At 40.4% G+C, this 26,247-nt stretch overlaps 1 protein-coding gene across 3 annotated transcripts in view; it reads left to right on the top strand.

The window, feature by feature from the left end:
- Positions 1-25,919, top strand: part of LOC136447044 (uncharacterized) — a 56,919-nt gene extending 31,000 nt beyond the window's left edge. For all 3 annotated transcript variants that reach the window (XM_066445738.1, XM_066445722.1, XM_066445731.1), the window contains exons 40-68: positions 299-490; positions 1,232-1,397; positions 2,573-2,741; positions 3,222-3,368; positions 4,128-4,217; positions 5,020-5,126; positions 5,404-5,485; positions 5,727-5,873; positions 6,275-6,439; positions 13,467-13,559; positions 13,929-14,023; positions 14,390-14,537; positions 15,117-15,234; positions 15,643-15,844; positions 16,316-16,382; positions 16,818-16,979; positions 17,325-17,414; positions 17,937-18,039; positions 18,445-18,521; positions 18,863-18,934; positions 20,570-20,680; positions 21,096-21,263; positions 21,801-21,914; positions 22,370-22,540; positions 22,877-22,933; positions 23,212-23,397; positions 23,719-23,816; positions 24,044-24,291; positions 25,051-25,919. In XM_066445738.1, coding sequence (XP_066301835.1) covers positions 299-490; positions 1,232-1,397; positions 2,573-2,741; positions 3,222-3,368; positions 4,128-4,217; positions 5,020-5,126; positions 5,404-5,485; positions 5,727-5,873; positions 6,275-6,439; positions 13,467-13,559; positions 13,929-14,023; positions 14,390-14,537; positions 15,117-15,234; positions 15,643-15,844; positions 16,316-16,382; positions 16,818-16,979; positions 17,325-17,414; positions 17,937-18,039; positions 18,445-18,521; positions 18,863-18,934; positions 20,570-20,680; positions 21,096-21,263; positions 21,801-21,914; positions 22,370-22,540; positions 22,877-22,933; positions 23,212-23,397; positions 23,719-23,816; positions 24,044-24,291; positions 25,051-25,217 — 3,812 coding nt within the window. In that variant the 3' untranslated portion in view covers positions 25,218-25,919. The remainder of the gene's footprint in view (positions 1-298; positions 491-1,231; positions 1,398-2,572; positions 2,742-3,221; positions 3,369-4,127; positions 4,218-5,019; positions 5,127-5,403; positions 5,486-5,726; positions 5,874-6,274; positions 6,440-13,466; positions 13,560-13,928; positions 14,024-14,389; positions 14,538-15,116; positions 15,235-15,642; positions 15,845-16,315; positions 16,383-16,817; positions 16,980-17,324; positions 17,415-17,936; positions 18,040-18,444; positions 18,522-18,862; positions 18,935-20,569; positions 20,681-21,095; positions 21,264-21,800; positions 21,915-22,369; positions 22,541-22,876; positions 22,934-23,211; positions 23,398-23,718; positions 23,817-24,043; positions 24,292-25,050) is intronic.
- The last annotated feature ends 328 nt before the right edge of the window (positions 25,920-26,247 follow it).

Genomic DNA, 26,247 nt, shown 5'->3' with positions numbered 1-26,247 from the left:
TCAGCACCATGGTCAGCTAAATACAATTTACTCTATAAAGTGTTTGCATGTAATATCACAGCTGTCATGCTGGCTGTTTGATCTTGAAATAGTCAGACCTATCAATTTGTATGTAATGTTATAGTTGCTTGACATGTAATGACATACATGTATTCTACAGTGTAAATTCAAATTCATCTGGTAATTTCCCGGCTTAAGTATTCAGCGTGGAAAACAGCACTCAAAATTCAAGAGAACAATAAAGTTCTATGATTTGTTCCTTTGACATTGGTGACATTGTTTTCCTCTACTGTTGTAGATGATGATCTGGGAGGTATGCCGGAGCAGATCTTTGCCCTGGAGAGTCTGGAGGAGCTGCACATGAAGTACCAGGCCATCCACAAGGTGCCAGCTGAGGTGAAGAGGCTGGAGAAACTCAAGCAGCTCAGTCTGCAGCACAACCCCAAGCTGGAGACACTGGCAGCCGAGTTAGGGGGATTGCAGCTGAAGGGTGAGATTCAAGCTTCAAGATGTCTTTTATTGATTTGTCGCAGTTCAACAAACTGAATTAAAAACCAATGTAAAAACAAGTTTGAGTCTGGTAGTCAACATGCAAATCATCTTATACATATTTAGAAACCAATAGATGTTAGAAAAATAGACAATATTATTTCACAAAATATGTAGTTAAAACCCACATCTATAGCACAGAATGCTAGTAACCATATTGGTTTAACAATCATATCAGATAAGGTATCTGAGAGTTGCTATATCTCTTTGTAGCCAAAGGGATGTTGAGTAAGTACATACACTTGGTCATTGCACTGTTCATTATTTGATCCATTGGTATAACATGATATGCTGATTAGAAATGTAACACTGTATCACTGTCCTAATGTTTTCAGAGTGTAGCAAAATGGTACTAGTTACCATACTAATTGACCTTAGGTCTTAAGTGTGTCACTATGTAACAATAGGTTTCAATCATGTTTACTAATATTGACAATTTCTACAATTGTTCTATAATGGGTATGATGAACATCAGGATATACCTCGGAAGTAAATTGTTGTAATGTGAATATGCAGTCGTCTCCAGGATCCTTTCATCTGTAGAGAAAATGATAATCCAAACTATTAAGAAGTACATAGCAGTGGGATCCCAGGACTTAAAGTTCAGCAAACCTTTATATTTCTTCTCACCCATAGGAGACATTTAAACTTCAACTTATCATCTTCTTTTGTTGAACTTCAGGATTGCAGATCTCCAACTGCCCAACATTGAGGACCCCTCCAAGGGAGATTGTTGCCAGGGGCTTCTCTGCTGTCATGGCTTACCTGGCTAGACTGTTGTCAGGCTCAGTGGAGTGCAAGAGGACAAAGCTCATGTTTGTAGGGCTAGGAGGAGCTGGCAAAACAAGGTATGAATAGAAGCAACTGAGTTTAGTATTGCTAGCAATGAGAAACAACATACAGGATAGACCTGGCTAGACTGTTGTCTGGCTCAGTGGAGTGCAAGAGGACAAAGCTCATGTTTGTAGGGCTGGGAGGAGCTGGCAAAACAAGGTATGAATAGAAGCAACTGAGTTTAGTATTGCTAGCAATGAGAGATAAACATCACACAGGACTATTTCAACATATCATGATATAGGAGCATGTAATCTATACATGAAACATGTAATCTATACATGATAAGAATTCATAAAGCTGTACATATTCAAGTTGAATTCACAGGACTTCAAGGTGCCCTAAGCGATTTCAGGGGGTAAAACTTGAAATATTCTGGGGAAAACAATTCTGTTTTGTGAAGTTGAAATTGACATTTGCTTCCCCATATTAGCACATCTGCATCATTATTTCAGACTTTGGGGCGTTTAAAATAGCACAGAAGCAAGCCACAAAAGGAGTATTTTATTTAATGGGTCCCCCCAAAAATCAGCCCAGAATCCAGCCGTAACCATTTTCTGTCGACAATTTTCGGTAACTTCCGGCCGCGTGACGTCACAATGCCCAAGGACATTGAGCCATGACCACGTGATTATTTCTTCGGATGCGCTCGGGACTTATCGGTCAGAATCGTACATGTTCGGAAGATTTGAAATGATGGCTGGCCTCCAAGTGCTCAGATTTTCAATGAGTTCCCACCACACAACGACATCACATTTTTGCTCCATGATGGTCGATATGTGATGGTATAGTGTTATCTAAACTTACTATGGATGGAAATCAGAAAAAAATTGATTTTGAATATATGACTTTCAGCGCCCTGATATTGCTTAGGTTGCCTTTCAGCTCCAGTTTTTCAGGAAAAAATATTTGTTGACCACAGTCATCAATATCAAGAATGTGCATCAAGAATAGCAGAGTAACTTTCTCTCCTAGACTTTGTTTAGATAAGGATTTGCAAATCAGGATTCACCCAGGCACAGGATTGATTTGCAAATCCCGGTATGAACATTCCAAAATGTGCTCCAAGGGGGAGGGAGGACCACATCCACAGAATTGGCAGATCAAATCGGGATCAGTCCCATGCCTGGGCAAATCCCAATTGCAAATGTTGCTACAAGCCGGGCCCTAATTTTTCCCTTGATTCCAGTCTGATGCGGGCTCTGATGAGTGGAAACTATGTTACCCCGGCAACCGTGGGAGAGGCCATCACAGATGGCATCGACATCAAGACCTGGGAGATCAAGCAGGGCAGCTCCAAACTGTCCTTCAGTGTGTGGGACTTCGCTGGGCAGACTGTGTACTACAACACTCATCAGGTGAATATCAAGTACAGAATGTAATGGAGGGTCCCATAATTTTAGATGTAAAAGCTACAAGTTTGTCATCACATTGCTCCAGTATAGGTTGTCTGAAAACTGTTGCATTTTGACAAATTATATTAAGTGTACCAGTGTTTGAGGATTTTCTGTTGTGGAGACTCAGATGACAGCTGTATGCATGAAGATGGAATCTCAGCTTTTTTTATATAGCTCTGTAGATGAAAAGAAACATGGCTCTCTTCTTCTCTAATAAGACATATAAAAATGTGTTCCAAGTTATGGTACTCAACTTAATGGTAGCTTAACAGGTTTGTTTCTTGGCTTAAAAATCAGTGAATTATTTATTAGATATTGATAAAACAATCAACACAGATTTTGCTTGTATGGCGAATCTTAACAAAGCTGATAAAACAACCAATTACATATTATAAGAAAGTATTGCTGTTAACTGACAGAAATTGTCTCCTGCCTTCCCAGTTCTTCCTGTCCAACCGTGCTGTGTACATGCTGATCTGGAACACACGTCTGGGTCATGAGCATGCGGGCCTGGACTTCTGGCTCAGTTCCATTGAGTGCCACGCCCCCAAGGCTCCCATCTTTGTCATCGGAACCCATGCTGACCAGGTGAGGGTCCTTCAGAAAAGCGCTAGTCTTTATTGTATCGTTTTCAGTTCTTTCATTGAATTTTCACACCAAATTAGCAAGCAGGGAATGGGAAATATCTTAGTTTGTTTTGGATACATATCAAGTGCTGAATGACAGAATCTTTGCAATCTTTTACAGTTTGCACAGCTCTTTGACAAATGTCCCTTTTAGTTGGTTAGATTGTCTATGAATCATACTTAGCATTAGCCTTGGTGCTGAAGTGTGGCTGTTGTGGCAGATATATCATCAAACATGTATACATCTACTGTTATTGTCATATCATGGTACAATGTAGTTCCAACATCATGCATCTGATATGTATGTGTCTGTGATAATATCTATCTTACATTTACATGCTGCTGTTTCAAGTCTTATCAATGTATAGTATTCTCTACCATTCACCTTGATTAAATGGTGGCATAGTTTTCACTTTGTCGTGTTTGTGCATGAGGTTCCGGTGCAATATCTCAAGATAGTTTTGAGCAATTGAAATGATATTTGCTATGTGGGTAGGTGTTGTAAGCAGTCAAGGTCAATTCTGGGCCTCCTGCTGGCTGACCTTGATAATGCAGCAGACCTCTGGTTTTCGTATCGTTGGTCAAGGACATGCTGTGGTCTTGAAATATTGTTATGATAGAATTCGCATCACAATAAAAAAAAAGGTGTGAGAAAGCTAATGGTTTTGGAAATGGTTTCAAGTCTACCCAGCTCTAAGAAGACTCTAATTTTTAACCTCAGGTCACCAAGTCGGAGTTGCCAATGGAGGAGCTGAGTCGCAGGTATCATCAGATCAAGGGGTACTTCTGTGTCAGCTCACATACTGGACAGGTGAGCAGGCTGCAGAATCTACAGAACACAACTCAGTTAACATTATGTTGTAACTGTTGTTACTTTTACCAATACAAGTATCAAGAACATTCTTGGAGAAGGGACAAGGACACCATTTCTTAAAAGAAATGCTTCTCCCTGTTTGAGTGCTTGCAGATCTCTGCTGCTTTTGCCATTTGGACACTGTAATTGCCATCAATAGATCTCCTTGAAGATTAGAGTGGGGGAACCTTGGTACAAAAAACAGTCAAATTTTGTGTTGCCCAAGACATTTTTCAGAGAGTTCTTTGCTTTGTAAGGTAGGGCATCAACCTTGCAGGTAACATGATCTTTCCTACAATAAAGATGACACACTGGATAAAGATATAGTAATGGTGCAATGTTGTCTTGGCAAGGTTTTGTACAATCCAAGTGCGGTCTACTTGTCATTTTAATCATTTTGATATGTGCAATTCCTGTAACTGGAATGCATAAAATCTACAGCAATGTTATGCTAGGGTCACATTTCCAAACCGGGGCCCGGTCGGGCTGTTTGCGGGAACGTTAAATAAAAATTCATATCAAGAAATATGCACAGATCATGGTCATAAATAACCATTTTTAGGGTCATGTCTTTTGTTGTCTTTTATGTCATACTTTTCATTCCGGCAAACTGCCCAGCCGGGCCCCAGCTTGGAAATGTGACCCTAGCATTAGGTGAGTTTTCCAAGACCTGTAATGTGACTTCATAGGTCTGATATTTGGACAGAAATGACAATTATGGCAACCAAATGACAAACAAATCAATGTTTGTTATGAACAGGGTGTAAAAGAACTGCATGACAAGCTGATCTCAGTGACCCTGGATGAACCCTACATGGGGGAGAGGATCCCACAGGTCTGGCTCAGGTTTGAGCAGGCTGTCATCAAGTAAGTACCTTGTTTAGAGACTATAGTTGTTTCCTATTACAGTAGGCAGTTTTGTGAAAAAAAAATTAAAGAAGTGCTGTCTCATATTGTCCGATCTTCTTGTTATAAAATTTTGCTTTTATCATTAAGTAAGTTATATCTACAAGCTCAGGAAGATACTACAATAACAGTTTACTATCACAGTAGATGGCCTTCTATATGATGATGTTAAAGAAGTGCTGTCTTATGTTGTCGAATTTCCTTGTCGTCAACTATTGCTTATGTTACTACCTTGCAGGGATCGTAAAAAGCAGAGTGTGCTCCCCTGGGAGGTGGTGGCAAAACATGCCAGTGGTGCCGGCATCTTTGACAGGAGTGAGGTAACGTTATAGGGAAAGTTTTGTGTTATCTAATGCTTATCTCACTTCCTGTCTTTTAACTTTACAATTAGTTTTGTAGAAAGTCAAGTCTTTTTATTGAGTGACTTACCAACCTGATGAAACTTTTCATGAACATTACAAGAATGCTATTAGCCAATTTGTAGAAAACCTCTTGTAGAAAGATTCTTGTATGTTTAAGAATGTTAAAGATTCTTGCACTGTTATTAAACTAATTTTCCAGCTGAACCAGGCCGTCCAGTTTCTTCATGACCTTGGCACCCTGCAGCACTTTGACAACGAGTACCTGAAGGACAGGGTTGTCATCAACCCCCAGTGGATTGTTGATGTCATGGCCTGCGTGGTGTCTGTCCACACAACTGCTATTAAGGTTCGGCTTACTCATATACTCTAGAAGTTGTAGGATCTCAGATAAGATCATCCTGGATACCATTTACCCATCAAGATGGTGATTTAATGATACTGCTTTACAGAAGAACAGGGAAATAACCTGAAGTCTTATACTGTAGTTTTGCCCAAAGTTTGATATTTCTTAAAGAACCATTGTATGTAGATTCTGTAAATATTGTGTAATACTATACTATGCCAATTGTCTGTGCTTTGCTCCACTGTTGGATTGAATTGAATTTTTGATGCAAAGTAATATAAGCAGAAATCCTGCATACCCTGGTTGTTAACAAATGATTTACCTGGTGTGGCCTGGCATGCACTTTCCCTGTTCCACTAGCATTGCTCTCTTAGTGCCTTATTTGAAAAGCCTCCCTTTTCCAGGAGGGTCGGTTTGCGCACAAGGACGTGTCGCTGGTGTGGCAGGATTACCCAGCAGACCTGCACAACTGGCTCCTCCGGCTGACCGAGGAGTTCGATCTCACCTTCCCTCTCCCTGACCAGCCTGTCAATGTTGTGCCCTGTCTGCTCCCAGACAAGGAACCTCAGGTAATTTGTTTGTTTGTTTGTTTTGTCAGGATCTCCATCAGTGTTACATAAATTTTGCACTATTCTGCATGGAGTCCTGTTTGTTTTACATAAACAGTAAACTGGCTTTAGGTGTAACACAGCTGCAGTTGTGTACAGTACAAACAAGCTAGTATATATGAAATTTTGAACGGAAACGGGATCTCGCGGTTTCATTAATTCAGAACAGATGTTCGCGCGCGGCGAAGAGGGGCTACATTCTGATTGGTCCCGATATCGTGGCGCGATAATCCCAGCGGGGGAAGTTGATATCATCACTCATTCCGGAAGCTGACCGATAGCTGGTCGCATGTTTTCTGCTCTCTCCGTTGATTCTAACACATCTTTACCTCGACTATTTTCCTCGACTTTTTTCTTCACTGGTGACTTCAACACATCGATCTTTGGACTATCGACATGGCCAGATAATCTCCCAACACTTTGCTCTGCCATGTACCATGCCAGTGTCATCCTAAGAAGGGAAGCCGCGACTTCTTTGACTTCCCTCTGTGAACCACGTGGAAACCATTCGATCTTCATCATGGACTCAGTGTGCACTCGCCGACATTGCGAAGTTCCCTGCCTATCCTGTGCTTCTGCGTGGCAAGTCCATACGCACGCCGGTGCGAAAACAGATGTAACCTCAGCCCACCCAGGCGGCATGCCAGCACGCAAGCCAATCTTACGGTGAGTCTTTTGTTCCCATCGATCGTCCTATTATCTGTTTATCATTTGTTCAACTTGAATTTGTTGTTTATTTTCAAGTGTTTGTTTTCGTGTAACCTAGAGGAAAACCGACCGGCGAGTTACTAGGTTCGGTTAGTTTTCCCAGAAATGTGTCGAGGATTCCCGTGCATGGCTCTGTTGTTTCGATCAAGGAGGTCTAATCCTTGTTTTGGTAAAGGAAATAAAGTCCCATTGTTGAGGGGGTCGCTCTGATAATTTATTCATCGCCCCTGCCCTTTCAAAGTGGGAATCCTTTCCAAGTGGGAATCCCTGCTGGGGCCATACTAATCTTTATCAGGGTGCCACGTCACATGTCCTGGCACCTACTTTCACATGTCCAGACTTGATTCTTACCGTCAAACCTAGCTTGACACCACTTACAGGATGGAATGCGTCTGCCTGTGGTGGCCTGATCTTGTCTCCTACAAACTACGAGAACTCAATATATATCTTGCTGTGACGTTTTGTTTCTCATTGGCCGTTCGACTTTCTGTTTCCTTTCGATCGTTCAGTTTCCCACACTTCAACGTATAGCGCCGGGCACAATTTTATTCGTATCGTCCGGCTGGGAGCATCAGTTTTACCAAAGACATTATTGTTTGGCGAACAAAATTTTACAAGATTCCGCCTGCAAAATGTTTCCATTTCTGTTGTTGTTGTTGTTTGTCTAGAAATCAGCCTGTACCTGCGGGCATTTACGATTGTCACTCAAACTTATCATGGCAGAGGCGACAGTCACTGTGCGACCCAACGGACCTACAGCATTACTTTAGCTTAGAACCAATTTGCCCTGTGTCAAAGACTTCCTATTTAATTTTGACCTATTCCCACGTTTCAAGTCTTTTATTTACCCGACAAATCCTCAAGTTTAGCGGAATTCCAAGTCATTCTCCTGTCGCATTTAGCTCCGTGTTTGGCGGGGTTTTGCTCACATATTAGTGAGCTTTTGGTGGTTCTGGATTGACATGTAGTAATTTGATAATAGTTTTGCATATGTCCATTATTGGCCAATGTCACGAGCACGTATAAGATCGATGCGTACCACTCAGTTGATAGGTAAATCCCATGGGATTTACCATAAGTGAACGTGGAGTTGTGAGCACAGTTTGCTATCATCTACACATGTCATGTGCCAAGTTCAAGTTCAAGTTGATGTACTTATCCATTATGTAATTAAATGTTTGTTTTCCCGCCAAACAACATACCCTCTCTGCATCATGTTTTGTCTCAAATTATTAAGCCGAGATACCGGTGAAGAGTAAAATGATTTTTGGCAGCGCGCAGCCAAAATGAAATTTTGAACGGAAACGGGATCTCGCGGTTTCATTAATTCAGAACAGATGTTCGCGCGCGGCGAAGAGGGGCTACATTCTGATTGGTCCCGATATCGTGGCGCGATAATCCCAGCGGGGGAAGTTGATATCATCACTCATTCCGGAAGCTGACCGATAGCTGGTCGCATGTTTTCTGCTCTCTCCGTTGATTCTAACACATCTTTACCTCGACTATTTTACCCACCCGTGCCCTCCCTGAACTTCCTTCTACGCATGCCTAATACGATATCGCGACCGTTTCGGCTACGCCACCACTCATGCAGCCCTTAGCGGCGCCCCTGACAAGCAACTTCGGGCGCTAGGGAAGAGGCATTCCGGTCATACATACGACCTTAGACTCTAACGTGTGAACCATGTGGTGATAAATCAAGCGTTTGCGTAGCAGCCCTTTGTAATATATTAGTGTAGAAAGCTAGGATGAATTTTGTTTTCTAGTGTGTAAACGGTATGGTGTGGAAGGCGCTATGTACATATCGTACCATTACCGTGTAAAATTAGTGTAACATTCTATTCCAATGTACCCTCAGCCAGAGCCAACACCAGACCATTCTCTTGTCAATGTATCGATGCAGAATTCTCCTTAATCGAGTATCATTTCCTTGAATTGCCCTTGCAATCAGGACATTCAAGCGTACTACATGCATATTACGTTTCTCCTGTAATCACCGTAACTAAAGCACAAGCTCATATGCCGGTCCGTATTCTGTATTATTGGTATCAAATATGCCTGAAACTTACTGCATTCCGCTTTATGTTTCCACTCTGCCTTAGTTCATAGGTTGCCTATTTTCCCTTATCTGTCCGTACCTAACAGTAGTTAGTTTGTATTCGATATTACATTGTTACTTGTTACTCCGTGGAGATGTTACTCCATATTATATGGTTACTTGTTACCCCGTTGAGTTGCGACTCCTGTTAATGGCCAACTCAGGGTCTCCTTTTATATGTCTCACATTATTTCGTCTATATTCGATGTTATATTGTTACTTGTTACTCCCGAGTTGTACAATCATTATAGGATACGTTGGAATCGTGTACAATCATTATAGGATACGTTACATTATAGAATACGTTAGAATCGTGTACAAGCATCATAGGATACGTTAGAATCGTATGGCATTCTTCCGATACAAGAGTGTCGCGTTAGAAATTGTAGAATGCGATGCATTTTCTTCAGCTGTCAAGAAATATGCAGAATTGATATCACTAATAGTTTGAACAGATTTTATAAAGACTAATAATGAGTACGACGCGTCTACTCGTACGATTACTTTTCTCATCGACGCAGTACCTCATTATGGGCACTCCTTCTATTCTATTCCAGTTGCACAGAATCGGTGGACCTCATCGTCTCTCATGTTTGGTCCGTAACAGAAAGATTCCTCTTATTGTACCATATATTGACCTTTTTTTAAATTTTTTTATCTCATCCCCATGGCTGGTGACCGAGCCTCTCGGGCAAGACAACCGGACCCCTCGCCAGACGACAACGTCTTCTACCCCTCGCCAGACGACACCGTCTACTACATCTGACAGATCATCGGTCCGATGCCAAGAAACCCCGCGGCTGTCCTCAAAGCGTACACACCACCTCTACTAAATCAACGCACCCTTGGATACCCAGTCAACGACTGATTCACCAGGGCACTCTCAGACTGCTGGGCCCACCTCACCTGGATCCTCACATCCCGCTCTACTATCCGACGTACCCAAGGACAATTTGATATTTGCAGCCTAAAGTACTTAAGTCTTGTACATTACTTTCCCGCTCGACTGATAGTATCAAGAAGGCCCTGTCACCACCTTGGCTGTTCTGATCCAACATATCTACATTCAATAGACAAAATTATGACATCTGACGCTGTGAGAGAAGTGTGCGGGTTGCCTCTTCAATTACAGTGTCAGACGCGCATGATTCTACCCCCGCGGTCAATTTCATTCTCCCCCAGTATCATTTAAGTGCGTTTTGTTGTTCTACTCATTATATTAATACATATGATATCTGCTACTCATTATACTGCTACATATGATATCTGTTACTCATTATACTACTACATACGATATCTGTTACTCGTTATGCTACTACATACGATATCTGTTACTCGTTATACTACTACATATGATATCTGTTACTCGTTATACTACTACATATGATATCTGTTACTCATTATACTACTACGTATGATATCTGTTACTCACTAGTCACTATACTACTACATATGATATCTGCATGTGGAGAAGTGTGCAGTTGCCTCTTTCTCTGGGTCGCGGGGTTCCCAGGTCCCTTCATACGTAGGTTGAATATTGGTTTTGGCTTAGCTCATCATTGCATTAACGTACAACTCTGACCTCTACCACTTGTGCAATGCCATGATACTACAATACAACTCTCATAATATACCAGTCCTCTATCGGTTGCACACGTGTAATACCGTTATACGCTAATTACAACACAAAACCTGGAGAATATTTCTTCTGTGCTTCTATGTAATATGAACTGATTAGTTTGGCTTCGACCCCCTATATGCCCTCCACGATTGTCGGGCTCAAATGTATACTGTGTACCTACTGATACACTGTGTTTTGCAAGCTATGGTGCGAGCGTTGCCTCCCAAACTATGCTCTGAGAATGAACATGTTACTGTTATACCCAGGTATGAACAGTGTTTCTTTTATTTTGCCAGCCCCGTTCCGGGCCTTGGTTTCATGATTCGCTCCGTTTATGAGCGCTGCTATGCTTTGAGTTACGACCCGTGTTTTTCTTCCCCTAGCCGAAGTTTTTAATTTTATTTATACGAGCCCTGATTTGGGCGCTAGTATTTATGCAACGCTCCGTCTACGAGCGCTGTTTTGCTCAGCTACGAGCAGTGTTTTACGCTCTGTTTTGAGCGCTGTTATTTGCTCAGCTACGAGCAGTGTTTTACGCTCTGTTTTGAGCGCTGTTATTTGCTCAGCTACGAGCAGTGTTTTACGCTCTGTTTTGAGCGCTGTTATTTGCTCAGCTACGAGCAGTGTTTTACGCTCTGTTTTGAGCGCTGTTATTTGCTCAGCTACGAGCAGTGTTTTACGCTCTGTTTTGAGCGCTGTTATTTGCTCAGCTACGAGCAGTGTTTTACGCTCTGTTTTGAGCGCTGTTATTTGCTCAGCTACGAGCAGTGTTTTACGCTCTGTTTTGAGCGCTGTTATTTGCTCAGCTACGAGCAGTGTTTTACGCTCTGTTTTGAGCGCTGTTATTTGCTCAGCTACGAGCAGTGTTTTACGCTCTGTTTTGAGCGCTGTTATTTGCTCAGCTACGAGCAGTGTTTTACGCTCTGTTTTGAGCGCTGTTATTTTACTGCCACGCAGTCCTACAAGTGGCGTGTTGTCGCCCTCCTGGTTTTAATGCAGTGCAGCTACGAGCGGCGTGTTTTCGCCCTCCTAATTGTAATGCTGTGCAGCTGTATATGGCGTGTTTTCGCCCTTATTGAGCCCAGCACCCACGTGCCGTTTTCTATCCAGTAATAGCCAAAACTTTCTGTGCAATCGACGTAAATATCTATGCCGCCCGATACGCCGGGCAAACTTGTAATTCAGTATGCTTCCCGCTTTAGACGTTCAAATGGTGTTCAATGTAAACCACTGGTTAGTGCCAACCGAAAGCTACTCAAGCTGTTTTGAATATATAGTTACGTATATATATATATATATATATATATATATATACGAGCATTAATGTACTTACTCATTTCTCCTACGGCTTTAGTTATTTCTTTTAACTATGTCTCCTTTGACTTCCAACTGGTTCATATTCGATAATATATTGTTACTTATTACTCCTTTGAGTTGTGCTCCTGCTAATGGCCTACTCGGTGTGTATAATACTCATTGTATGTCTTAAGACCTTAAGCTACTAAAGATCCCTTGTATTACATATGTAAAGTGTAACGCTATATTTCGCAACTGATGAATTTGTAATTTTGAAGGTCAGTTTCTATCCTTATATAACCTATGCGAATCAGATTTAACTCTTTCTGTAGCTTTACACGTTGCATTTAATATTTTGACACCATTTCTCTTACCAGGATTCTGTCATGTTTTTATCCCTGTGTCCTTACGCATGCCATTTTCAATACATGACTCTGCTTTTCCTATCATGTGTCTACTTAGCGTTGGTGGTTCTGGATTGACATGTAGTAATTTGATAATAGTTTTGCATATGTCCATTATTGGCCAATGTCACGAGCACGTATAAGATCGATGCGTACCACTCAGTTGATAGGTAAATCCCATGGGATTTACCATAAGTGAACGTGGAGTTGTGAGCACAGTTTGCTATCATCTACACATGTCATGTGCCAAGTTCAAGTTCAAGTTGATGTACTTATCCATTATGTAATTAAATGTTTGTTTTCCCGCCAAACAACATACCCTCTCTGCATCATGTTTTGTCTCAAATTATTAAGCCGAGATACCGGTGAAGAGTAAAATGATTTTTGGCAGCGCGCAGCCAAAATGTATGTGATGGGACTGTAAGATTTATTCTATTCACACCCTACTCTTTTTGATAAGTGTGGTGGGTTCTGTAATGTGTTTGAGGTTTAGCTCGTCAGTGACATGAGTACAGCTGACTGTTAAAGTGTAGAACATGCTGTTTAATTGTATTGTAAAGTGAATATCTTCCATAAAGATCTGCATCACACTGCTTGTAAGTCACAGAAAACAATATTATGATCTTGTATTTTAGTTCCATCTTGACTTTTCTGTCTCTGATTACATCTGAACCAAATTAAAAAAATAGTGGCATTCAAAATATCTAATATAGTATATGCTTGAATAGGGTTTGATCAGCTCTGCATGGGCTTTTGCCGTTCTCTTAAGTATGAAAATGACTGCAGATATAGAAGGCAATATTATCTTGGCTTATCGGTTTGTGAATTTTAAGCCTCAGTTTTCCTTTTTTTCTGACATAGTACGACTGGCCAGAGGTGGAACCCCCCTGCCATGAGACCAAGATGCTGTACAGGTTTGACTACCTGCCTGCTGGGCTCTTCAACAGGGCTCAGGTTAGTATCCTCATGTTAAATCTTTGAAATATTTGTTCAACATACAACTTTGCTGACTTGCTTCCTTGTATTGCATTGTTTTCCACTTACCATAGGATAACGTGAATTGATTTAGTTAGATCTTGCAGAGAACAGTGGTAATACATAGCTCCTTGAGCAATTTCAGAAGGGTCGATTGCATGTAAAGATGGGGTAGTCTCATTTCTCATATTTTATTAGGTACACTGTATGGATGCATATTTCTGTGTGCTTGTAATTATGTCAGCTTTTTAGATGAAGAATAAATGCGATAGGAATATTGTGTTACATTGGCACTTAGATTTGTTTTGAGTTCATATTCTGAAATTTGACCCCCCCCCCCCCCCCCAGGTCCGCTTGTGCCAGTACTCAGACAGTTCAGCCGTGTGGAAACGTGGCTCCCTCCTCAGGAAAAACAAACACCTGGCTCTCATCCAGCAAACAAGGTACTTTATCAACGCCACTAAGAATCTTGTTAGCATTTTGTTGCTCCTTTTAATTTTGTTGAATCTTAATAATTTTGGGGATCAGATTGTGACCTGAAGAGTAAGTGATAAAAGTTTGGGGAAAAGTTAAAGTTTCAAGAATTTTGTCTGAGATTCTATCGCTGTGAGAGGTAGTGTCAGTAGTGACTAGTTACTGATTCTCCAGAAATCTTTAAATTTGCCTCAAAACAATACATTTTGATGGAATCGCACACTTCACAATTAAAGGCATACAGACAATGCCAAGAAAGGCAACCCTTTTTGCCTCGTAACTCATTGCAAAATGCTCAATTGTGTACTTAATAACAACTGTTCAACTTTTCACAGGGGTTCTGAGCTTCTAGTGAGAGTACAAGGGCCTCGTCCAGAGAACATCCTGTTTCTGGTGCATGAAGTGTTTGAGGCCCTGATTGCTGAGAGTTTCCACGGTGTGCAGTACGACTTCCTCATCCCCTGCCCAGACTGCATCAAAGTGGTCAGTACATAACATTATAATTGTAGTTTGTTAAATAACACTGGAGTTATCATCATTCAATAATCTTAACACTAGAATTACTTGTTAGGCCAAGAACTGCAAGACTTGGAAAAGATTGGAGTCAGTCAAGGGAGGGGTCCCTCCAAAGGAGTGATACCACCCTGGAATGATACGATTACATAGAACATTAAATCAACAAAGATATTTTTCTATGTTATATTAAGACCATGCTGAAACAGATGACCACCCTGCAAACTGTATTGTAAATCCTACACTCACTCTACTGACCCTAATTTACAATTCCTATTCCTTTGACATGTTATGATATACAGCAGAGTTGGAAAAGTTTACATGTAGTTTTCATATTGGTGCCGGATGTGTCATATTCTTATCATTGCATATTCTTTACTCTTGGCAACACAGCTTAATTTGGGAACAAATCCAACCTGTTGCTTTTTAACCTTCTCCCTGCTACCTAACTCTGTAACCAATAGAGAATGGGGTACCAAACAGTTACTTCAATGTGCTAAAAGTTAAGTATTTTGATTGACAACGTCTCATCTATTGCTTCCATTTCAGGGTTCCCTGGACCCCTACATGTTTGCAGCCTCTCTGGTGAGGAAGGCAGTTGAGCTGAAGGCTCCCTTCCTACAGTGCGGAACCTACTTCCACATTGTGTCCATCACTGAGCTGCAAGGTACGTTATTACTACATGGATTCTAAATCTTAAAAATGCAAATTTGGCATTGTGTAATGTGGGATGGGGACTTAAAGCCGGCGGCCCCGTGTGTGAGAGAGCCTTAGGGCGTCAAACCCAACAGCCTTATTGAAACATCTCTGTTTTGGTGCCCTGGGCCACACTGAGGTGCAATCACTACAGGGTGCTAGTTTACTGACAGTGGAGTGTGTTTAACCTCCATACTGTTTCAGAAGTATGTACAATTTTTTGTCTTTGGTATGACTCAGTGGTATGACCTATTATCCAGACATGTCCTACCCAGGCATAGACTCGGGCCTCCTGGCTCCTCATAATTTGAACCAGATGTGGTAAGTGACAGCGGCACAAACCACTGCACAACCTCATATGTCATCCATTGTTTTCCAGCCATCATGCCGCCGACATCAGGCACAGACTTCCACATGCACCTGGAGAACGCAGTCAGGGACCTGCAGAACCTCCACGTCACTCTGTCCACAGATGTCTTCATAACCTTCTGTCAGGACAACGTCCCCACTGACTACAACGACCCTCGGGCGGTACACCCAGCCAGGATCAGGGACGACATCCAGGCTGCAGGATACACATGGTGGGGAGGGGGGCACATTGGGGGTGTTTCAGAAATTGTCATTGGGATGTGAAGAATATGAAATTTAGAGCATTTTCGTTCTGTTGTTGAAGTAAATACCATACTGTCAACTCGCAAAATTCCTTTAGAGTTACTGATACTGCTTATGAGAGTTGGTGTTAAGCCCTCAGTTGATGTTGTATTGGGCATTCCCTCAAAGACATTTGAGTAGTCCTATCATGACAATGACAGACATGTTCCTACCAATGTAAAAATAGGGTAAAGGTGACCATTCATGATGATGGTGTTTACATTGAATACCTTTGCAAACATCTAGAGCCTTTTGGCTATTACTACCTCAGTCTTTTGAATTTCATAGACTTTGTATAGATTCTACCTGAAGCAAGTCTTATGAATATCTAATTGTTGAAAAGATATACTTGTTATAAAGAAGTTCAGACTGTTGATTTACACGTATGTACCATTTTTCAGCTGGTATCAGGAGGACCAGAATGACTTGGATGTCCAGGACTTGGCAGTCGCCATGAAAGATGCACAGGTATGATTTTAGGTTCAAGTTCGTGAACTAAAACTTCTCTGTGTCTAACAGACATCAACATTATTACCAGAATTGTAAATTCAAACTACTTTTGATGGTAAAAAAGTGATGTTTTCCGGTGCTTTGGGGTACCTCCAAGTATTCAGCACCAAGGACATGTTGAACGGCTGTTATGCCATGCTTCTCTCTGCATCCTGTATGCTATTTACTTGTCAGTACTACATAAAACACAACCTTTCTAAAACTTTTAAAGCGTGTCAAGGTAATAGAGTTCATTCTTGCAGTCCATTACCACATCCATGCAGGATTATAGCCAGCCGGTACTGAAATGTTTGTAGTTCGTTATGAAATTGTGCTAAAAATTTTTTCAGTACTTGTAATACACATGGCACAGCTCAAATGAACTAACCTCAATTTCCCAATGCTTTTAAATAGGTGACAGTAGTATTGATGTCTGATGAGTATGAGGGATCGGAATCCTGCCGTGCTATTGTCCACTACGTGCGGTCCACGTTGAGGAAACCAGTAATACTGATAGTGGTTGGCAAGGGGTGGAACTGGCAGAAAACTGACACTGGTCTTCTGCTGGCACACATGGTATGTCTCTTTATATTCACATTCCCAAGTAAAATTTGTAGAATAGTAGATACTACTCGTAGACAATTTGCACAGTGATGGGCACAAATTGTACCACCATAGTCAAAGCTTTCAAATGCAAGTAGAAACCTAACCTATAGGCACTATTGCATACTTTATTTTTTCATTTAACTTAGTTTGTTCTTGACATTGTATAATATCAGCTCTGCTGTTATAAAATTTGTTTGGTTTGTACCGTATACTTCATATCAGACATCCGACTTAAGAAACTGAACTAGTAAAAAAATTTAGCGAAGTTTTAGAATATTAGAAAATACTTTATGATACCTTTTGTTTCCTTCTTAGCTGTACATCAACATGCAGGATTGCAAACTCTACAAAGACAAGATTGCTGAAGTGTTGAGCCAGCTTGAGATGAAAACAACCAAGAAACAGGTTAGCCTTCCTGCGATTCATGTGTTCTCCTACAACATTCAGTTTTGTAATTTGAAATGTTAATCTATTGATTTAAGAATATATAACTTTCTTGCCATTTTGCATCTACCTGATTGCTAAGATTGAATATAGAACTGCAAAAATCCTTGCATGACTTTTTGATCACTGTGCTGATGACATAAAAATCATAGCCCAAAATACCCACAACTGAATTTTGAGTTAATACAGAGAAAAAAAGGTTCTTCCAACACAAAAAGTACCACGGTAAATTCTGGACCGTCCTTAACTGCAGTCTTCCCCTGGACTCAAGTGACCTCACCTAGGTCTTGTGACCTTCCATCATTGTTATCACCATAATTGTAAATTCAAACTACTTTTGATGATAAATAATGGTGATTTTTCTGGTGCTTTAGGAAACCTCCAACTATTCAGCACCAAGAACAGGTCAAACCGCTGTTATGCCATGCTTCTCTTTGCTGGTTGGACATAATCTGATTGACCTGATCTAACTCTTCCCTGCAGACTCAGCAGTTCCCACCCTGCTTCATCAGCTACTGTTGGGCCAACTCTGAGGAGGCGTGTAAGATGGGGCAGGTCACCAGACATCCGGGGGCCGTGGGGAGAGGTCAGGATAACTCTGCTTCAATCTGTGCTTTCAGGACTGTTAGGGTCCTACTGTAGTTATAAAGACTGCAGAGTTTGTAACCGGAAAATCATACTATGGCATACTGCATGTAGGAAGGGGCTTTTGTTTGTTTCCTGCAGATTATCAATGCAAATTCTCCATGTCTAGCAAATGTAGTCAGGTAGCTTACGATGCCGTTCCCTTTCTATTTGCAACCCTGTTCTTTGTTTCATGTTTTCTTTGACTTATGAATGAATAAGTCAATTGCAGATAAGAAAAAGCCATGATTATCAACAGTTATGTGCTATCTTATGATGTTTAGCTGTTGGATACTTTTTATTTGAAAATTCAATGATAATGACTTTAACATGTAGTACATGTACTTTGTTACCGGTACCTTTTTAGTTGATCCTCGCCAGCTGAAGTCACACCTTGAGCAGAAGGATGTAAAATGCTGGATGGACATTGAACGAGTGGGCAAGGTCAGTACCCAAATGTGTATTCTTCTTTTCAACTTCTTAGCCTCATATCTATGAGCTTATCAGCAGTTGCGCATGGCTTAGATACAGCACAAGTGTACAAAGGAAGGGAAAATAAAGGAAAGATGTTAAGGAACATAAACAACTGAATTGTTGTGTGCAAAGGACGAGACAAGTGAATTTAGTGGGTTGATATAGTAATATATGTATTTACATGTATACAGGGACAGAGTTTGTTGGCAAAGAAAATGATATTCTAGAAATGTCATACTTTACCTTCACTGAGAATTACATTTAAGTTCCTACGATGAAAACCAATTATACATTACCCTTTGTCCTTGCAGGGAGGACTGTTTGAAGACATTGCAGAGGGGTTGCGACATGCCAAAATGGTTGTGGCCTGTGTCTCTGATGAGGTACTGTACATAATCTGTATGACAACTACAATGAATTCAACTGTGAACTGTATGCTTAGTGTCTCCTTTCTGTTTTGGATGATATCTCTATAAATGTTGAACTTGTATTTCTGAATGTCATTCATATGATTACATAGCAAAAAGTCTTATCATTTGATAAAAGCCATTATTTGCCTGATGAGAAAGGAAAAACAAATTGCGTTTTTTTTACAGAAAGCAAAAGTAACTAACGTTATATGCTTAGAACAAAATCTTTATAAACAGTCAATGACATACATTTGTCTGAGTGGTGGTATTTGTCTGGTGCTTGTTACCTTCGCCAAGAAGGTTATGCAGAGGGTAGCGTTTGTATGTATGTATGTATGTATGTATGTATGTTTGTAAAGACCAGCATAACTCGAGAAGGCTTGGATGGATTGTCTTGATATTTGGTAGGTGGGTAGGTCTTGATGAGACTAGGAAATGATTAGATTTTGGGTCCCCTAGCGACTTGTTACGGTACTGCAGCGGAACTTCCTGTTTCGATATCTCGTGTTCTGGACAAGCTATGGAACTGATTTTTGAGTGGTAGATAGGTCTTTGGACAGAGAGTAAGTGGTATAGGCTTTGGCCCCCTGGCGGCTTTTTTGGAACTGCAGGAGCAGGTTTTGGTTCAGACTTTGAAAGGGAATAACTCAAGAAGGGCTTGATGGATGGTTATGATTTTTGGTAAGTAGATAGCTTGAGTGATGATGTACATGATTAGATACTTATTATGCAAATCAGTATCTAATTTGCATATTTAATGAGGAAAGTTTATATATCCGCCAAATTCCACGATAGGACTCTCAAACATGTGACATATGTAACTGAAGAAGAGAGAAATATTAATAGATATCAATTATGCAAATGAAGACCTCATTTGCATAATAAATGAGAAAATACTGTAACTCAAGATGGGCTTGATGGATGTTAATGATTTTGGTATGTAGATAGCTTACGTGATGCTCTGTATGATTGGACGATAATTATGCAAATCAGATACTAATTTGCATAATTAATGAGACAATTTTAAAAACCCGCTGTGTTCCATGATATGACTATTGAAATATGTGACATTGGTTATTGAGGAATTTTGATACATAGACAATATGCAAATGAAGGCCTAATTTGCATAATTAATGACAAACTACTATGATTCCATACAAGCACATGATGGCAATTTTCCTACTTGTGTCATTTGGTAGTTATGTGAATGTGAGCATCGTTGAATCAAATTATGCTAATAAGGACCTCATTTGCATAATTCATGATAAATGTTACTTTGTTAGCATAACCTTCTTTGTTAAGCTCATACTTTTGTTTTTTGGGTGAAGAAGATCAACTAGTATGATTTATAATTGATGAGAAACACTCCTGATACGTCAGTCAAAAAGGTTAAAATCATTTGGCGAAGGTATGAGGTCGTGGAACTCTAGTTGTTTATAAGTCAGATGCAAAAGATCAATTTCTTGTACATAAATAACAAAGACTGTTAGCTCTAGCCTAATAACAAATTAAGATACAGTACTTGAAGAAGGCATGGTAAGGCATGTGCTCATGACGAAGGGAAAATCTGATGTGAGGCTAATACATATGTCATAATCCCTTCACCAGTATGTGCGCTCCAAGAACTGTCAGATGGAGTTCCGCTTTGCTGCTGTCACCCTGCGGCTGCCCATTGTCCTGGCCGTGGTGGGGACCGGCTTCCAGTGGGAGTCATCGGAGGTCAGGAGAACCTAGTAGTACATTTCTTTGTCAGATTCTTTTCATAAGTTTGTCATTTGTCCTTTTATGAGTGCATATGGATGTAGGTTTTTCCCTTTTGGTTTAAGATATTTCTTTAAAATTTTAATGCACATTACTCTGAATCACAGAAATATAGGTAAATATAGTTAATGACAAAGTCCTCTGGCAACATCTATGGTGTCTATGGCTGCACCCATCTCCATTTGTAAGCCCTCAAGCTACGCAACGTTTTTATGCAATCAGTACAGTAGGGGGCTAGTTCACTGGTAACGTTGCTGACAGGTTTTTCCAACAAAAGGTACAATATGATCTTGATTTAGGGGTGTGAAAAATTGGAAGAAACAGAAATGATGACAGTTTTACCAATTCCTGTTTTAATGACATTCTCCAACAGTGTGGCATGTTGAGCCTTGGATTCAACAAGATAAACTTCCAACATGGAGGAGAAGTGGAGATGGACAAGTTGGTGGAGTTTGTGCAGGAGAAGTGCAAGACTGAAGAAGAAGCCACAAATGACAACGCTGCTGAAGACGACAAGTCTAGGAACAGTGCATCATTCCAGGTCTGTTTGTCTGCTTTTACTGCAAAATGTTGATTGTAATTCAACTGCTGTTTTAGCCATGGATACTTATAGCTATTCAACTCTATGCAAACATGTCAGGAGCAAATTACAGTTAGCAGAACAGATATGCTGTTATTGTAAAAGTAACTATTTTGTATGCAAAAGAAATGCCAATGATAATATCAGTGAATGATACTGTCAATGACAATGTCAATTTAAAGGTGACAACCGTGACATGCTTAAAATAAAAAAGTTAGATCACAGAGTAACCATGTTTCAAGGAATAAGATAATGAGTGAGAGTAAATTTAAGATGACAACCATTCCATGGCCGAATTTTGTATTAAAGAATCCATAGGATGAAGTTTTCATTCAGAATACAATTTGACTTAGCAGTCAAGCGTTCTTTGTCAGGAGCATTTTTTTCAGTAAGCTTTCAACAGTGAACTATTACTAAACATATGTGAAGATGCTGAATTATGGTAAAGTTTAATACTGCACTACCTCTGACCCCCTCCCCCTTGCCTGTCCCCTCCAGGAGCTGTATGAGTTAGCCCAGAGGAAGTTCCTGAGACAGGTGGCTCACTATGAAGAACTGCTGGACCTGCCCCCATACCCTCGCCTGGTGGTGGTCGACTTTCATCAGCATAAGGTATTTGGACCTAAAAGTGTGATATACACGACATGTTTTTTAATGGTTTACTGCTCAAATTGCCTGATATACCACAAGGTTTGTTACCAAGCACAATATTCTTTTGCTTGGGTTAAGTTTGTTGCAATTTAAGATATTATGCGTCAGTGTCTTCAGTGAGTTAGATATGGTTAACTCCAGGGGAAAGAAGACATTGTACAATGTAGCACATGTCAATTGGCACCCTTTTGCATCTTGCACCAAAGATAAGTCCTTACTAATAGGTAATCTTTAAGTAATGAAAACCTGCTATTTCTTTTGTTTTACAGAAACTTAAAGGCACATGTAGCAATGACACCCACGTTTGATATATGAGGGAATTAAAAGACATGTTCATATATGGTACCTCATATATGTACAAAGATGTCATGAATGTTAAATGTTATGTCATCCGATGTACATTTTCTTGTTCTAAGGATGAGGAGAAAGAAGAACCAGAAGAGGGAAAAGGTAGAGATGCTGCAGATGAGGTGAAAGAAGAGGAGAAGGAGGTTAAGATGGAGGATGATACTAAGGAAGTTAGTGAGAGCAGGCCAACATCCTCAATGGAAAGGCCAAGAACAGCTGGAATCAGGACCATGTCAAAGGTTGGTTTCAACAGTCTCCAGTAGCCTTGTCGTAATCCATGTTTTATGCCTGGAGGTTTTTAAATCATTCATCTTGTACGTTGTTCATTTTAAATGTGTGTCATGTGCAATAAAGATGATGTTGAACACATTGTGGTTGTGTCTTTTGATACACATGTATCTACTTTTGTGGGATTTCATGAAGGTTTAACGGATGTTTTATATGATAATCTGTGTTAAAAACAGACAAAGAGGTGATGATGAAAACATGGTGATTCTCACATCATCTTATATTCAAATGGGAAAAAGGTGTGGCTCACCTTAAAGTTTGTGTTTGCTTTTTCTCTTCTCACACAGGACATGATGCCAGTCACACCCATGTTCTATTTTAGAGTCCTATGTGAACATGAGCAGGTGGGTCTTCTTGTTGTTGTTATTACTCCTCATTATCATCAATATCTTTTGAACATATATGTATCTCAGTGTCACTGACAAAAGACATCTGACTGTTTCCAAATGTTATCCAGTTGCTTGAGTAAGTGTTATTTTGCATATATCATATCTTCTGAAATTAGAATTCCAGACACATGTTATCAACATTACCAAAACAATTAGACTTAGTCTTTGTTAGATAGCTTTAAAGAAACAGAAATTGTCATGTTCATAGAACATTGTTGCGTGCCATTTCCCAGGGCTGGCACCTGTGCAGTACTGTAGGTGTGCCTGTACCGGGCTCCCAAGCTGAGCTGCAGAGTAAACTGAAGACCTGGTCACCTTACCTGGCCAGACTCTATGCCATCCTTAAGCACGGCCCTGTGCAATTGGATGTCTTAACAGAGGAGGAGAAGGGAGACCAGTTCCTACAGTTTCTCGAAGAAGTACAAAATATTTTCCATATTTGATACATAATCAAGTCATGTGCATTGCACTATGGGTTAGATCAGTATACAGCAAGTTCTAAGTGGTTTACAAGTTTTAAGTAAGAAAAGTACAAACTTTAAAAGTTAGTTTAGGCATATGGCAAACAGATGTTACAAAGCCACTGTTTTGAGACCAGGCAGTGTCATTTCCTAGCTTAATTGCCTTGCAATTTTTTTTACAGATTTCAAACAATTGTGACTGACAACTATTGCACAAAAATAAACTAATATCCACTCTCAGGATTTCCAATGTTTCCATTTGTCGCAATGTTTTCCCAGAATGTTGGATCTAGTCTGGATTTCAACCTACCGTATGGTGAGCTGATCAAGGCAGCTATAGCAGCAGACACCGAGGGTACAGCAGGAGGGCTGGCAAGGTAGGACAAATTGTGTTTTCCCTAAATCTGTCTCAGTAGGTCACCAAACATATTTTAAGGCAGGACATGTTTTATCTTTCATAAACAGGATGAATTTCCCTGATGGTAATAAATTTGAGATGTTTAGGGACCTAATTCAGTTATTTTATTCATTTTACGTACTTTGCACCTAGATGTCAAAACATATTGAAAGATTTAAAGCACTTTCACAAATGTCCCCTCCACAGATGTCACCTGCCCAATGGGAAGACGGTGTGGCTGTGTGAGCAGCACAGACACAACGGGCGCTTGACCATCCTGGACAGCGAGGTGGCGGCACCTGCAGCGGGTGGTGGTGAGCAGTCCCAGGTGGATGCCAACATGCTGGAACAGCTGCAGAACCTGAACATCAACGACGTGCCCACTCCGAAGAAGCAGCCTCAGAAGCAGCCACCACAGGATCAGCCACCAAAACAGCAGACATCTCCAGCCAAAGGTATCAATATTGTAACTACAGTAACTTACTGACTAGTCTAACCAGTCCAAACCTTTTAGCCTAGTGGTAAGTGAGTTGGGTTTGTGCGCTGATGGGCCCGGGTTCGATCCCCGGCAGCCAGGAAACTGTACTACTTGCCTTGTGTTTCAGTGGTTTCCACACCAGGAATCGAACCTGGGCCTTGGTGGTGAGCGCGCCAAATGCCCAAATTGCCAAATATATCACATAGATTACTGTTTGAGCTGTGCCCTGGGGAAAGACTTATTCCATGTGGGTACTGAGTATTTTACTTGTGGTGATCCAAATTGCCTTGCCAGCCATGATAGGTATTTTAATACATTGTTCTGAAGTCTCCAAATCTGAAGTCATCACTACTAGTTTATTTTTAACACCATGTGTAAATTGATAGGTAGTACTGCAATTTCTGTCACTTAAGTGGGTATCTCACTGGGCTGCGGCATGTTGGTGGCTTTGCTTACATCCTAAATTGGCTTTGTATTTGACTATAATGGGAATATCATGTAAATTTATCATTAAAAGCCAAAACGTACAATTATGACTAAGAAGACAACACAACACACAGAGGGTGAGAAGATCGTGTCTTTTATCGATCAAATTTGTTGAGCGCTCTCTCAAATTGCTCGACCGCAGCAAGGACACCAACATGCACCAGCTGCAGCTTCAGTGAGAAACCTGCTTAAGGACCAAAATTTTCCAATGATTTCACAGACCAACTGACAAAAAAATTAATTGTTACAGGTACTGCCACAAATCAGGAACCAAAGAAACAAAACTCAATAGAAGAGGGAGCTAAAGCTGACGCTGAAGTGCCTCGGAGACCAAAGACAGCCAAGGAGAGGTTCAGGAGTGTAGTCAATTCCGTCAGTGGTGCCAACACCCAGAGCAAGGCTTGTGCACTGATGTAGACCGAAGGGGGCTATCTTAACTCTTATCCTGCTGGCATTTTTTACGCAATTTGCTGGGTTTCACTGCGGTGTGATGCGTTTAGCTGAAAAATACCCCCAAACCCCTACAAATATGAGACCCACATACAGGCTTTGTAATGTGAAACCCATATCATAATATGGGTCAAGCAGGACCACAGGACATTAGGGTTAAGCAGACAGCTGTGGAAAGAGTTACATAAGTTGCTGAAATCATTTTTGGAATGACTGGATGGTAAGACAATAGAGATTGATGAGAATACATATGACTTTGTAACAGCATTGCACACACACTAAAAATGCCTTGAGCCTCTTAAAGCTTTTAATTCTTCTGCAACTACTTTACTTGCACGATCTATAGTTTATGTCGTTGAACAACATTGTGGATGCCATACCCTTAGTGCGATTGGCACTTTCGGTGCACTGTCGTGAGGCACTAGTGTATCAAAATAAAGTTTTGATACATGTTGATAATTGGAGAAGACGCTGTTTTAAAAACATGGATTTTGAAATGATTTTAAGATTAGAAGAGGAAACTTTTACAAATAAAAGGGACGGAGAAGGATCCTGAAAGTCAGTTGTTGAGCTATCTACATTGTATATATAAGCAGCATGTAATGGATAATTTCATTGCATGATCACTCCAAAAAAACTTATTAAACACTCTGTTGTCAACGTTTTGAACCTGCCTATCTACCTAGTCCCTTGATATTTCGAACAGAATACTGCAAAAGATTAACTTTTGCATGAGTATGCAGGACTGTTTGTGTAAAAATTCTGATGATTTTGTAAAAGGGTAAAGTGTGTATTAAAGTATCCATGAGACCTTCACAACTAGATGTTGATGATGATGTGTATTGAGTTAGGTGACTTATTGTCATAGAAAATGGAAAATCTATTTTACTCAAATATAATTTTATCTTATCGAAAAGTTGTCTTACACTGTGTGTAATATATCAATCTTGAAATTAGTGGTTGCAATATTGGTTTTTAATGGTCATGTGATTTCTAT

This window comes from Branchiostoma lanceolatum, chromosome 1 (genome assembly GCF_035083965.1).
Source record: "Branchiostoma lanceolatum isolate klBraLanc5 chromosome 1, klBraLanc5.hap2, whole genome shotgun sequence".
NCBI lineage: Eukaryota > Metazoa > Chordata > Leptocardii > Amphioxiformes > Branchiostomatidae > Branchiostoma > Branchiostoma lanceolatum.
This window is presented reverse-complemented; position numbering and strand designations above follow the sequence as displayed.